General features: G+C 39.4%; 2 protein-coding genes across 4 annotated transcripts in view; one reads left to right on the forward strand and one right to left on the reverse strand.

Annotated features, from left to right (window-relative positions):
• Positions 1-6,843, forward strand: part of NR3C2 (nuclear receptor subfamily 3 group C member 2) — a 208,653-nt gene extending 201,810 nt beyond the window's left edge. For 2 of the 3 annotated variants that reach the window (XM_017820117.1, XM_017820116.1), the window contains one exon: positions 3,087-6,843. In XM_017820117.1, the coding sequence (XP_017675606.1) occupies positions 3,087-3,242 (156 nt within the window). In that variant the 3' untranslated portion in view covers positions 3,243-6,843. The remainder of the gene's footprint in view (positions 1-3,086) is intronic. The other variant, XM_017820118.1, reaches the window with a different exon arrangement.
• Positions 6,844-11,862: 5,019 nt separating this feature from the next.
• ARHGAP10 (Rho GTPase activating protein 10) overlaps positions 11,863-13,397 on the reverse strand; it is a 143,583-nt gene continuing 142,048 nt past the window's right edge. The window contains exon 23 of the mRNA XM_017820181.1: positions 11,863-12,124. Coding sequence (XP_017675670.1) covers positions 12,036-12,124 — 89 coding nt within the window. The 3' untranslated portion in view covers positions 11,863-12,035. The remainder of the gene's footprint in view (positions 12,125-13,397) is intronic.

Below are 13,397 nucleotides of genomic sequence, written 5' to 3' on the forward strand. Positions count from 1 at the left end.
GCTTGGAGTGCTGTCAGAAGGTACTGAGCCATGTATCATTGCCCTCTCCAAAGAGAGTTGAACACCTCCCTACTAAAGAGGTAAGAATAGTGTCCTGGTTGCATCCCAGGGAAACAGGAATTGTTTTAGTCGTGGCCTTAAGTGCACTGTCTGCGCTCTGCTAGGCTGTAGCTCTTCAGAAGTGTGCTTCAGCAGCTGAAATAATTGAGATTGTAAAAGCAAATATGTTTCTAGTCACTACTTTCACTGCTTGTGAAAAGTGGTGCTTTCGCTCTTCACCGCTTAATTGGAGTTGTCTTTTATGCTCTTGGACTGGAGGAAGTGTCAGCATTTTCGGTATAAACTACCAGAAGCAGAGAGTAAAAGAGATCAGGTAAAGTGTAGTCAGGAGTTCTCAGAGCAGAGGGCTTTTACAAGCCTTTAAAAAACAACCAGAAGTATATTTGATCTAGGAAATCCATAAGCCACATTTAAAGGTGCTGGATAGCTTGCATTACCTTGCTTGTAACTTGTGGTGCATCAGTCGCTGTCACTGCAATGACAGAGCTTGTCTATTCCAAGAGAAAACAAAGGTTTTCATTTCCTTACTGAAGAGAAAGCTTCTCTTTTAAAGCAAAAGACTAGCTAAATTATTTACCTGTTCAGACAGATGTTGCTTGGGATGCAGAGGCAGGGACTTAAATTTCAAAATTAGTATTGCCTGTGGAACCTGAATTTTTCCTCCCTTTAGTGCATCTTCATGCCAAGGCTGCTGGGCTGGCAGGGAGGGAGGATACCTTTGAAAATGTATGAGAACACGCCTGCAGTAAAGAGCACTGCTCATGGCACAGTTTTCAGCCTCACAGCTTTCTCTGTCTGACCTTATCTTAGTGTTTACGTTTTAGTATTTCTGAGTTGGCCTTCAATTCTCCCACATTCATTCCTCTTTATTTTAAAATAATGCTTCCCTGGCCCCAAAAGCCATGCAGCTTTTAAGGGTGAAGTTAAAAAGATCCTGACTGCAGCCCTGTGTTCCTGGTGACACGCATGGTCACATGTGTGACACACATGCTTCCTATTACTCCCATTTTCTTTAAGTGGATGATTATTGTCAAGTATGTTAAAGCTGCTAATTTACCTAAGAAAGAAAAGATCAAATGTTTTAGCAGACTAAGTAGGTATAGAAAATATATTATCTTTGAGGCTTCAAAGCCAAGTGTTACATGAGAGGAGGGGTTTTCTTTTAAATTGTTTTGTAAACTTAACCTTTTTCCTCTGTGGTGAGACTCATAATGTGCTATGCTGTGATCAAATCCATGATGGCATCCTGGTTTTCACCCACTGGACTGCTCACTCATTTATTGAATAGAAGAGATTGCGCTTCCTTCATTAATGTTATTATTCTTCATTTCCCCTTGTCTGCCTATTCACCAGACATACAAACCTACTGGATACTACTAAAAGCTTGCAAAGAAGTCAGAATTAGTAATTTCTACTTAGGCTTTCCTGTAATCCCTGTCTCTTTGCATTCAGAGGCTTCACAGGAGTGCGGTGAGGCAGGAATTAGCTTGTACTGCACAGAAGGCGAGCCATCAGCACAGTGAGGATGGTTGGCAGTGGGACAGAGGTGACCCCAACAAGTTTAGGAAAAGCAGCACATTCACCAGGTCATTGTCAAGGCTGTGTTGGGGCACAAAGCTTACTTTGCTTAGGTTCTGGTATTTGATGCCTGAGCGGTGATTACACCAAAAGAGTTTCCTTTACTTTGGTTTTGTGTTGTTTGGAATATTTTTGGCACGCAGTTACTGAATACAGTAACAACTTCCTCCTAATGGGTAAAGTAAACCTTTGAACATCAGCATTTTTTTCCCTTGAAAACCAGATTATGTCTGTGCTACTTATTTAGGCATGCATCTGTTTAATTAATTAGCATTGCTTCATGACATGCCAGATCATCGGGAATGAACTAAGCCACAGCAGACAGACTCACATAGTGCTCAATAGCAGAAAGTCATGTGTTTGAATGATCTCAGCACTTCTCTGTGATGTTCATAAATTGCTTACATGTTTGTGAGAACAGCTGTGAAAGTCCTGAAAATAAGCAATAAGGTATGGAGCTATAGGATGGTAGTTTTGCTGTCCATATTTTTTTATTTATTTCTGCCTTCCAGAAGTCCACTTTTATTTGCTCTGTCTTTAACAGGGGCTTTACAGCAGAGTGCAAATCCACATGTTAAGAACTGAAACGACAAACTTGTGTTTGATAAATTACACCAGCAGAAGTGGTTTAAGTCTTTGCAAGGGCATAGGCCACCAAAATTAAGCTGTGCTTAACTTTTGAATTTTTAAACAGCAGACATTCTAGCTTTTCTTTAATCACACAACACAGTGATTTGCTGAACTGCAGTGGAAGTTCATACACTGAAATCTGGACGCACTTCATTCACGGGTACCTCAGAAGCTGACGTGCCTCTGCCTCTTGACTGACTTGTGTTGTGTTTTTCTTAAAAACACAACACAACACAGAAAGATTGCAAAGAGTCCAAAGTACTGGAAGGCTTTAGGAGGTGCGTTTAGATCACAGCCACAAAAAAACCGTGTACACTGTGATGGTGTAAAACCTGAAATGCCACCATGTGACACAGCATTAGTGTTGTTGAGCCGAAAACATCAGCTGCTCTGGCAGTTGTAGGTTGCAGGCCCTGGAGAATGCACTGAAGTTAAGCAAATAATCTGATTTAATGAATGTGTGTCCCCCTCAAATCTAGAGATACAACAGTTTATTGCCGATCTTTTCCCTCTGGGCAGAAGGCTTTATTTTCATAGATAGTGAGCACCTAAAGTTTTCATGGTGGCCAGTTGCTATTAGTGAAATGAAAAGTGCAGTTAGGCTGAAAAATCAAATCTGTGGTATCTTGGTTTTCCCTAGTTCACTGATTTTTAATGAGTTAAATAGCCCTTTGGCACTGGAGTTCTTTTGTTTGCTTTATAACCCTATAAATGGACTGCCAAGTCAAATGCCATGTCTTGAATCAATTATCAATAAGCTGTTGTTTGCATGCAAAAATGTGTGTTTTTCCTAAAAAGTGTTTCTTTCTGTATTTCAGCTTGTTAGTGACTTATTGGAATTCTGCTTCTACACCTTCCGAGAGTCTCAGGCACTGAAAGTAGAGTTTCCAGCCATGCTGGTGGAAATCATCAGTGACCAGCTACCAAAGGTGGAATCTGGGAATGCCAAGCCCCTGTACTTTCACAGGAAGTGATAGAAAATGTCTTAAATGGAAGAACTTTGCCTTAAGTTTCCCTGTGTTATTCCACACCCATGAAGGACCCAAGAAACCATATTTTAAACATGCTATTTACACTCGTTCAGCAGTCTCTGAATAGTCTAAAATCATAAGAAGGGTTTGGGGAATGGAAAGCAGTTGACTTGGATTTGGCAAGACCTAGATGTTTGGAAACTACCCCATAACCCTAAAACACTTAGAAAATGTTCCTGTTCCTCTGGATGAAAAGCCATATCTAGTCAATAACTCTTTGATTTTGATATTTTAACAGATGGAGTTTTAAATATGCCATGTAGTTTCTGGTATTGTTTGCTTGTTTTAAAAGGGTTCGAGAACTAATGAGAACTTTTTAAAGTTACCCTTGGTTTGCACATAAAACGTAAAGTCAATATGGGGCATTAATATTCTTTTCTTGTAAAAAAAAAAAACAAACAAAAACTATATATATACACATATATACACACACACAAACCCTAACGTGTAAAGTAATAACAGAACATTTGGTGTGGAATACTCTGTTATCCCCACCTGTGGCATTTGTTATCCCATGTTATCCCATCATAGATGATATACACTGTGTTGAGTGTCCATTTACTATTTAATTAAAAAGGATAAGATGTGAAAAACAAATGCCCTGGTATCGATTTATAGTATCTATTGTGCTGGCTTTACAAATAATTTTTTGCAGTCTTTTGCTGTACTGTACATTGCTGTATGTATAAATTGTGAAGGACCTGAAATAAGGTGTAAGGAACTTTTGTAAATGAGACAAAAAATCTTTAATGGTTAATAGGATGAACGGGAAAGTATTTTTGAAAGAACTCTATTTTGCTGGAGACTATTTAAGTACTATCTTTGTCTAAACAAACAAGGTAATTTTTTTGTAAAGTGAAATGTTCTGCATGCATAATGAACCGTTTACAGTGTATTTAAGAAAGGGAAAGCTGTGCCTTTTTTAGCATCATATCTAATTTACCATCCTACAGTATCTGTTGTAAATAACCACGCTTAACCTTTTCAGTTGTGTTTTAAGCCTTTCTATTTTCCTCTATATTTTTCTCCCTTTTTGTCTCTCTTGCAAGCGTATGTGACTTGAGCACATCTTAGAAATCCGTAGGAAACTACACTATGTTGTGTTTGCCACTTTATGGAGGTTTCATTTAACAAGACAAATTACGGTCTCTCTCCAAAGCTTTTGCCAGCCTAATGATCTAGTGAGTTCTTGCCCTCTATTCCCTTTCTCTCTCAGGGGAATGGGGGTGAGCAACATGTTGAATGATTTTTCTTTTTTTACTAAGGTTTCCCAGATTGATTGTTTTTTGGTTTTTTTTTTTTCCTTTGAATACTGGATATATGAAACATCTTAAAAGGTCAGATTATTATTTCAGAGAGGGGAGGGCGATTTCTGATTGTGATGAAGGGAACATGCAGATCATTACAGTAAGTATACCGAAGACATTTGTACTGGTGAGAGGGATGGTAAGGTATTGATATGGGCAGATTAGCTGAGTAGAATTTTTAGTGACAAACTAAAAAGCATGTACTTTTCTAAGCACTTTTGTAATAATCAGAATACATCTGAGAAGACAAATGTTCACACTACAAGTTCAACTCAGTTGGTCTGATTTTGTCTCAAAAATGTTTTCTCTAGAATAAGACTGCAAAGAAAAGAATTTTTGAGGTGATTTTCACTATGTCACAATTTATAAGCGAATACGAAATTTTGGAGTAGAATAGAGGACAGGTGAACTTTTCTGAGGCACAACTGTTGCTACCATATGCTCATGTTTAAATAGAATAGTTTTTCAGAGTCCTAATCTGTAGTGTTCTCTCTGGGTGCCACTGATATTTTTGAGCCCTAGTGTGTCCCTTGGCCGGTCGGAATGTAGCATTTCTTGTAAATGGTGGTCAAATTAAGAATTCTACACCCTTTCTGAACCCAAATTTTGAGGTGCACTTCGGTGCACTGAAGACAGTCAGCGCTACTTGTCTTTTTAAATGACACCTGCCTTATGCAATGGGTAATCTGTAAAGACTGTATTCAGAGAGGTTTTTTATATATAAATATATACATACATATATTATTTGCATTTTGGAAGTCTAATTCATAGGCAGATCTTTAAATACTGACCTGCACAGCAATATGAAAGCCAAACTTCCAACGTGAGATATACAGCATGCAGACTGGTTGTTTACAGTAAAGACACAGTCATACATCCATCTTTTAATTTACTTTTTTTTAAAAAGTCTAAAATAGAAAATTTCAAAGCCAGGTTCTGGGTGAATACAGTCTGCAGCAGCTTTTTATATTAACAAAGTTACTGCCTCCTTTTCTGTCTCAGAGTAACTTTGCTTGACTAAAATAGCAAAGCCATATTCTACACTTCACTGTTAAATGCCTGTCCCAGTCCAAATTGTTGTCTGTTTTCTCCTATTTTTGTACCTTATTACTTTTAATCTTGGTTTGGTACAATTCATAATTCACAGAAACTTCATATAATTAAACACACTAAATTAGTTTTAAAAAGCAATTTATATCTTTATGCAAAAACGTATGTCTGTCTTTGCAAACAACTGTAAGCAGATTATAATAAATCCTTTACTTTAATCACCTGTTGTTTATGAAACCATTCATTGATTATTATTTTTTGCTAGAGATCATTGAAGTAATAGATACAATTGGATATAGATGTTGTAAGAGGCAGTATTCTCTCATCAAGGACACTTAAGCAGAATAGCCATCACTTTTTTTATCTAAACCTGTGTACAGGAAAAAAAAACAAAAACAAAAACCAACCCTAGTTTTTAGCTACCGGGAAGTTAGTTACGTTCTTTTGAATTTGTTTAGAATGAAATAGGCATTTGTCTCCTGCAAAATACAAGACAAACTATAACAGCTTTTAGAGGTGGGCTTTTGTTCATTGAGCTAATTTATTTTGTTGTAAGAAGGAACAGGGATATGCAGCAAGAGCATTGTATACACAGTTAAAATGTAAAATAGTGTTAATGTACTGCAGTGGGTATTTCAGGAATACTACACATCGTGCAACTTGAGCAGTTGCGCAGAGTAAAATAGAAAAGACTAAAGTTTGCAATATCAAAATCTTATTAAAAAGATACTTTACAATCAATAATGCAAAAAGCTAATTCACAGGGTGGTGTTTTTCACTGACTTGTTTAAACATTTATGAAATTAAACAATTCTACAGTTAATGCACTTTTAATTGTTTATTAAAGATTTGACTTTTTTTAGAGCAATGTTTTCAGCTGGAGGTCAATGACTTGATAAGACAGACAGCAGTTCTGAGGCCAGGAAGCTCAGAGGAATGTTTAAGAATTCTTGGAGTTTAAATAGATTCCTGGATGAAAAATAAAAGCAGCCAGCAGTATGGTGTAAACAGTAAAATCTATGCATAATGATGCATTTATAATTAGGGGTTTGCTTCTGTATGTTTAAAGCTTTTTAAATAAATAGAAAATATTGTTTGGTCTTTATGTTAATGTCTGCAAGTACCTATTTTTCTTTTTTTTATACAAATTGTACAAATATACATGAATTAAACTGGTTTGATTGCAAGTATTTCTTGCATTTTAATCTCAGATAGGTGCTGGTGCATTGCTATCCTTAGAGACAAGCTTCTGCTCATCTAGGAACAATACAGAACCATGGAATGGTTTGGGTTGGAAGGGACCTTAGAAAACCATCTAGTTCCAACTCCGCCAGCCATGGGCAGGGACACCTTCCACTGGACCAGGTTGCTCAGGGCCCCATCCAACCCAGCCTTGAACTCTTCAACATAAAGCAACCTAAAATGCGATGTAACATCTTTCTTCATACATATAGAGTCTTAGTTTCCTCAAGCTCTATTACTTTGGATGATGCAGCACGTCCAAGGGCTTCAGCCAGGGAGCGGCTACTCACACTGTGGAAAAAGGAATGCCCAAGGGTGAGGAATGTGGTTCACTTAACCTGGGTAACTGTGCTTGACAAATGACGTGCTGGCACTGTTATGGGCACAAGCTACATCCCACTAAAACAAACAAACCCAGCAACCTTCAGCAGCCAGACCAGTCTGGCTTCCAGTTCCCCTTAACCTATGGGCTGCTGTACCCCTTGTCCAAAGTTAGAATTTCTCTCCTGGAAAGAGGTATTCCCTATTTTATATATGCAAGGTCTCCCTAGTGACTAATCAAACTGCCTTCTGAGGGTCAGGCCTTTTCTAGTTGTAATTACAGTAAGACAGAAGGGGAAATAAAACTCCTGCTATCCTGGTTTGTTCTCTGCACTGCCTATCTCAAAAATTCAACACCAAGTTCTGCGCAAAGCCAGGTCTGCGCTGTAAGACCACCATTTAATTGCATTTTGTTCTTTTAATAACGAATTACATAAACTTTTTATTGCCAAAAAATCCTTGCACCTGCTTTCTGTTTGCTGAATTGTCAGAAGGAAAGAATAGTAGAGGATCAGCAGAGTTAAGAAAAATTTCCCATATGTTTACAAGCAGATGTATCTGTCATATGCTGTTCTAGAAATAAGACGATGCTATCGCTACTTAAAAACATAACCAAACTTGTAATCTGACCTCAAGCTGGGACACTGCTTTCTTTCAGGTGTCTTCAGAGACTGGGAGTTTATGATGAGTACAATATTACTAAGGTAGAAAGGAGTGGAAAAAATGCCCTTTCATGTCATAGATTTTGCTGGGTAAAATGTGCCATGTCATAAGGTTTTTAAAGTGCTCTTACTTTAATTGTAGATGTTGATAGGATGAAGTTTCTGGAGCTTACCTGTGGCTACTGCAAGGACAGATGAGGGCACAGTTGGACTCTGATGTAGAAAACAATGTCCAAGGCACATTCAGTTTAAAAGGTGACACTCCAGTGAAGACTTTCAGTGAAACCCAGTTTAGCACTGGTGCATTTCCAGTGCTAAAGCCCTCTGTCATAAGCCCTCTGTCAGCAACTTCTCTCTTAAAATTGCAAACCAGGTAAGAATTGTGAAATGGGTTAAGAGAACAAGGAACCAAGCATTCAGGAAGGCAAGTTTCTGCCCAAGTCTCTTCTGTGACACAATTACAGAGGCTCAGCTAGCAAAAGCTGCAAGCAGTATAGCTGGAACACTTATTTTCATTACAGAGCAGATAAATCAGCTAATGAGATTTTTTCTTTCATTTCTGATGAAAGACGGCATCAGAAGGAAACCTGCCACGAAGATCAGCTGGGACAGCGCTTAACAACATTCAGCAGCCTGAAAACCCCGGGGCTTTTCACCCAACAGAGTGAAAATGCTGCCTGGCCAAGGCGCAGGGCTGAGCACTGTCCAGTGACTAACACAGACTATAAATTTCTGCTGATCCCAGCTAGTCAGGAGTCTCAGCTTTTCCATTAATTATTCAGCAAACACATTCGACCTTAATCCCCAGGCTGGGGGATTCAGTCTCGGGCCCCATAGTGATGGCAAGGCCAGCATCATTTTGCATAAAAAGCACATTTGTTTTGTTTTTGGGTGGTGGTGTGGTTTTTTTTTCCCTAATTCACACTCTATAATTTCCAGCCCATGTCATGTGTTCACTACCAGCAGTCTTGGCTTTTGCAAACTGACAAGTCCGTGCCCCTGTGCACAGTAACCAGCACAGAGGAAGGGAGGGGGAACCCAACCTGAGGATTAAGCTGAACCAGTACCCACAGCTGTGACAGGAGAGCTGTGAGAGGATGGAGTTAGGCCAGACCCACGGAAACGACCAGTCCTGCTGCTGGGCCAAAAGAGAAGAAATCTTCAACCAGCTTCCTCCGCAATGGACTCCCTGTGCTTCCTGCCCCAAGTTAACAGCGTGTTACTCTGCTCCTCCCAAGTCTACCAAGCCACGGAAAAGAGGCCTGTCCTAAAGCCAGCTTCAGGAAAGCAAGCAATCTCAAAGGATGGGAAAAGGGGCCTGACTTTCTTAATATGTTTTTTTCATTTTTAGCATCTTTGAATCTCTACTTCCAAGCAGTCAGTACGAGGCATTGTTGGCAGTGCAGTTCAGCAGTGAGGATGAAGAATGGGCTGCTCAGCTGGACAAGTCTGTACTCAGCCTTAGTATAGCTGGGCTGATGTGGAAACCCACATGGTGGGTAGCAGTTCCCACAACTATATTCCTAACAGGCAGTGTGGTTAGCCTGAAAGCCAGATCTGATCTGGCTCAGCTCACACCACTGCCTTCAGACAATGTTTAGGACGTGAGAAAGTTTGGGTTAGTATTACCTCTGCTCAGCCGTATCATTTCTCAGTAGAAAAGTTTTCTCCTTGTTTGGGCTCTGCATGGCCCCAGGAGCAACAGGAGTCTCAAAACATCTCACCTAAAGGCAAAACAGGGTCACAGGACTGGATAGAATAGGCACTAAGTCTTTTTTTCCTTGTCTATATATCTGCCTTTTTAAACCACTTCAGTTAAAAGGAAAAAAAAAAAACAAACAACCCAAACACAGAGCTAGAGCTGAGAAATATTGAGAACTTTGGAAGACAGAAGCCAGAACAAGATCAAACATGCACTGCAGGTTTAAAACAACAACAAAACTAATGGAAGCACCTTCCAAAGCTTGTCAACTTCAAGTTATCAGAGCTTCACTATCTGACAAGCCAGCATACCTTGTTGCCACACCTGCAAGGCCAATACCAAAGGTTTACATTCCCCCTCTTCTTTCAGCATTTTCCACCGATAGCCACGAAAACTGAGTTTGGCACACAAACACCATCCTGCTTCCTGAATGACTCTAAGACCACAAATGAGTTGATAAATCTGCAGGCCCAGACAACATGATACCCAGCCAGAACAGTAGAACAGTGCTTTGCCACATGAACAAATATGAGCAAGGAAACCTTCAATCTGTTGCCCCAGGTATTGGTGCAACTATTTCCTTAACACTGAGTGAAGGAGCAAATTAAGGAACTTTGTCTCCTTCACAAAAGTCCAAAAGTCATCTCCAGTGCTTGGGTCACTTAGCCACTATGCCAAGACAAGAACTGCCTAAAAGCTGTATGGCAGAGAGTCACTGCTCAATACCAGGAGAATACACCAAATGAAATTCCTCCAAGCAATGAGGGTTAGTGCTGGAGAGCTGTACTGACTTGGCCCACCATTGCTCCATCTGGAGATGATTTGTGTACACTCCAATGGTCTGTGCAGTCTGGGCAAAGGAACAAAATAATAGTGTGGAGTTAAATCTTCGGGGGGGCAGAAGCCATTCCAACCTTAAAGCAGCATTAACCATTAACTGGTTTACTAATCCCATTTGTTAGAAAAACTTGCAAGCTAAGTAAATTACTCAAAATTCACAGAGTCCAATTTAACAAAGAAGTGAGCCTGTATTGTATGTCATCCTGTCATATTTTCCTGCATCCTCTCCACTGCCTCCCAGAGGGTCTTCCTTAAAGGAGAGAAAAATACAAAGATTAGTGATAAATTGCATGTAATGTTTTTTTTTTTTAAACACAAGTTACATATTTATAGACCACAAGATTTCTGGAAGCTTTTTCTATGACCACAGATAACACTCTCACTACTCAAATAATTCTACCAATTTTGAGGCAGCTATTGAGGATTCCAATACCTTGGCACATCCATAAGACCTTACAGTTGACAAGAACAGGGAAGGAAGAAAGGGAAGGTGAGTGACCAGCTAGACAGACAGACAACAGATAAAATACAAGATGCCTCCAGGATGCAAAAGCCAGAGATTCTCTTTTGGTTTGAGCTTGCAGAGTTGCCTATTTTAAGTGAGGAAAGGTCCCCATTCATTTTGGAGCCTGCTTAAGGCTGACTGCAAACAGCTGCCAATAATTATTGCATGTCACAACTCTCAGAAGCAGAGCAAAATATTCTGCAACATAGGAATGACAAGTCAAATAGCAAATAACGTTTTATTTCATTTACAGTGATATTTTTGAGTAGCGAAGAAATCATGACATATAGGAGCCTGTAATAAAAGTTCATGTGTCTTATCTTTATAAAATAAATGAAATCATACACACAACATAAACAAATGTGCTCTTTGAAGACATTTGAAAAATGTCATGTCTTAGTAACTATTATTTTACTTACAGATGTCTGTTCCGTACTGGCTATTCCACTTTGAAATATAATTTAACTGTCAGCATGATAGCCTTTTTTATCCAACAGTATCTTCCAAACCCAAATTATCATAGAATCATAGAATGGATTGGGTTGGAAGTGACCTTAGAGATCATCTAATTCCAACCCCCCTGCCATGAGCAGGGACACTTTCCACCAGACCAGGCTGCTGAGAGCCCCATCCAACCTGGTCTTGAACACTGTCAGGGATGGGGCATCCACAGCTTCTCTGGGCAACCTGTGCCAGTGCCTCACCATCTTCACAGTCTTTTAAAAAGGCTGGTTATTGAGGCATAATCTCCAGGACACTAAGCTGAGTCACAGATAAACCAAATACTTGACTTAAAATGCTAATTATTTTGCAAACAAATATACCACTACTGTTCTTTACAAATGGAAAAAAAGCACCCTATTAAAAAATTAATCTATTCCTCCATCCCCCTTACTTGTCCCCCCCACTCATTCCAACCCTCAAAGAATCGTTGTTTTTTTTTTTTGTAATTCATATTTGGCAACACAATATCTTTATACAGATTAGGATCTTCAATCCATAGTCCAGCTCTTCATTGATTAAAAGCAGTCACAAAAGTAGAGACAAGTGACTAGAACAAAAATCCATGGATACCATGTACACCTTCTTGGCGTTCAATGCACAAAGCTATAAAAACTGAACATAATTTTGTGGAATAAGTCCTCTCTTGCCATTTAACGTGCCTTCTAGCCATCCTGGTTCTCTGGAAAATTGCACTGCAAAAGAAAAGGAAAAAAAATTACTGCATCTTTTTATATTGAAATTAGTACTTTTTAGCTTTAGCTCTGTGACACCAGGCAAAGTATCTATAAAAACATCCCGTCATCTGCAATGACCAGTTTAAGAATCTGGCAAGGAAAGATAAAGATGATTATTGACTTAAATACTTCATAATATTCTGCACAGTGTACATGGTGAAATAGCTTTTAGGTGCAGGAGACTTCCTTAAGGAAATGGTTAATGGAGCTTAGGACAGATTTATAAAATAGAAAATCTGTGCCTTCAGGGAAAAGTCAGGATTCATATAAAAACAGTGGAAAACAATTTCAGTAGGTGGGGCAAAGCAAGACAAAGACCTGTCTTGAGCAGCAGGGGTGAATCTGGAATCTCAGAGCCACAGAAGAATGGCATAGGGCCTTACTTGGCATGAAAAGTAAGCATGAAAAGGATTATAGGGGAAATAGAAATGAGCCAGATTTTGCTCCAAGTATCATCTCTTCAGAATAGAGCTGCTATTGGAAGTGACCAATGGACAAAATCTGAATCATTCTTCTGGTTAAATCCTCTCTCTGAAATTCAAATACACAGTGCAATTAAAAAAAAAACAAACAAACAAACAACTAAGAAAAAGCTTGAAGAGTTCCTTGTTCCTTGTGCCATCCTAAGTGTTTGCCATCACTGTTGCTGATCCAAAATTTTATGCAAGAGTATCCATTAATCTAAAATATAAAATATTTTAAGAATTATTAATCTAAAATAAGAAATATCAGCTTGGACTCTCAATGCCCCACAAGTTACTCTGTGAGCACAGCTAATGAAATCTGACTTCCTATATATATTTTCATAGAATCATAGAATCAGCTGGGTTGGAAGGGACCTCTGAGATCACCGAGTCCAACCCTTGATCCACTACTACCATGGTTACCAGACCATGGCACTCAGTGCCACATCCAGTCTCATCTTAAAAACCTCCAGGGATGGAGAATCCACCACTTCCCTGGGCAGCCCATTCCAATGCCTGATTATCCTCTCTGTAAAAAATTTCTTCCTAATAAGTAACCTAAACTTCCCCTGGCACAGCTTAAGACCCTGCCCTCTTGTCTTACTGTTGGTTGCCTGGGAGAAGAGACCAACCCCCACCTGGCTACAACCTCCTGTCAGGGAGTTGTAGAGAGTGATGAGGTCTCCCCTGAGCCTCCTCTTCTCCAGGCTGAACAACCCCAGCTCCCTCAGCCTCTCCTCATAGGACTTGTGCTCCAGTCCCTTCAC

The sequence above is a fragment of the Lepidothrix coronata genome, unplaced genomic scaffold, assembly GCF_001604755.1.
Source record: "Lepidothrix coronata isolate B3197 unplaced genomic scaffold, Lepidothrix_coronata-1.0 Scaffold79, whole genome shotgun sequence".
NCBI classification, from domain to species: Eukaryota; Metazoa; Chordata; class Aves; order Passeriformes; family Pipridae; genus Lepidothrix; species Lepidothrix coronata.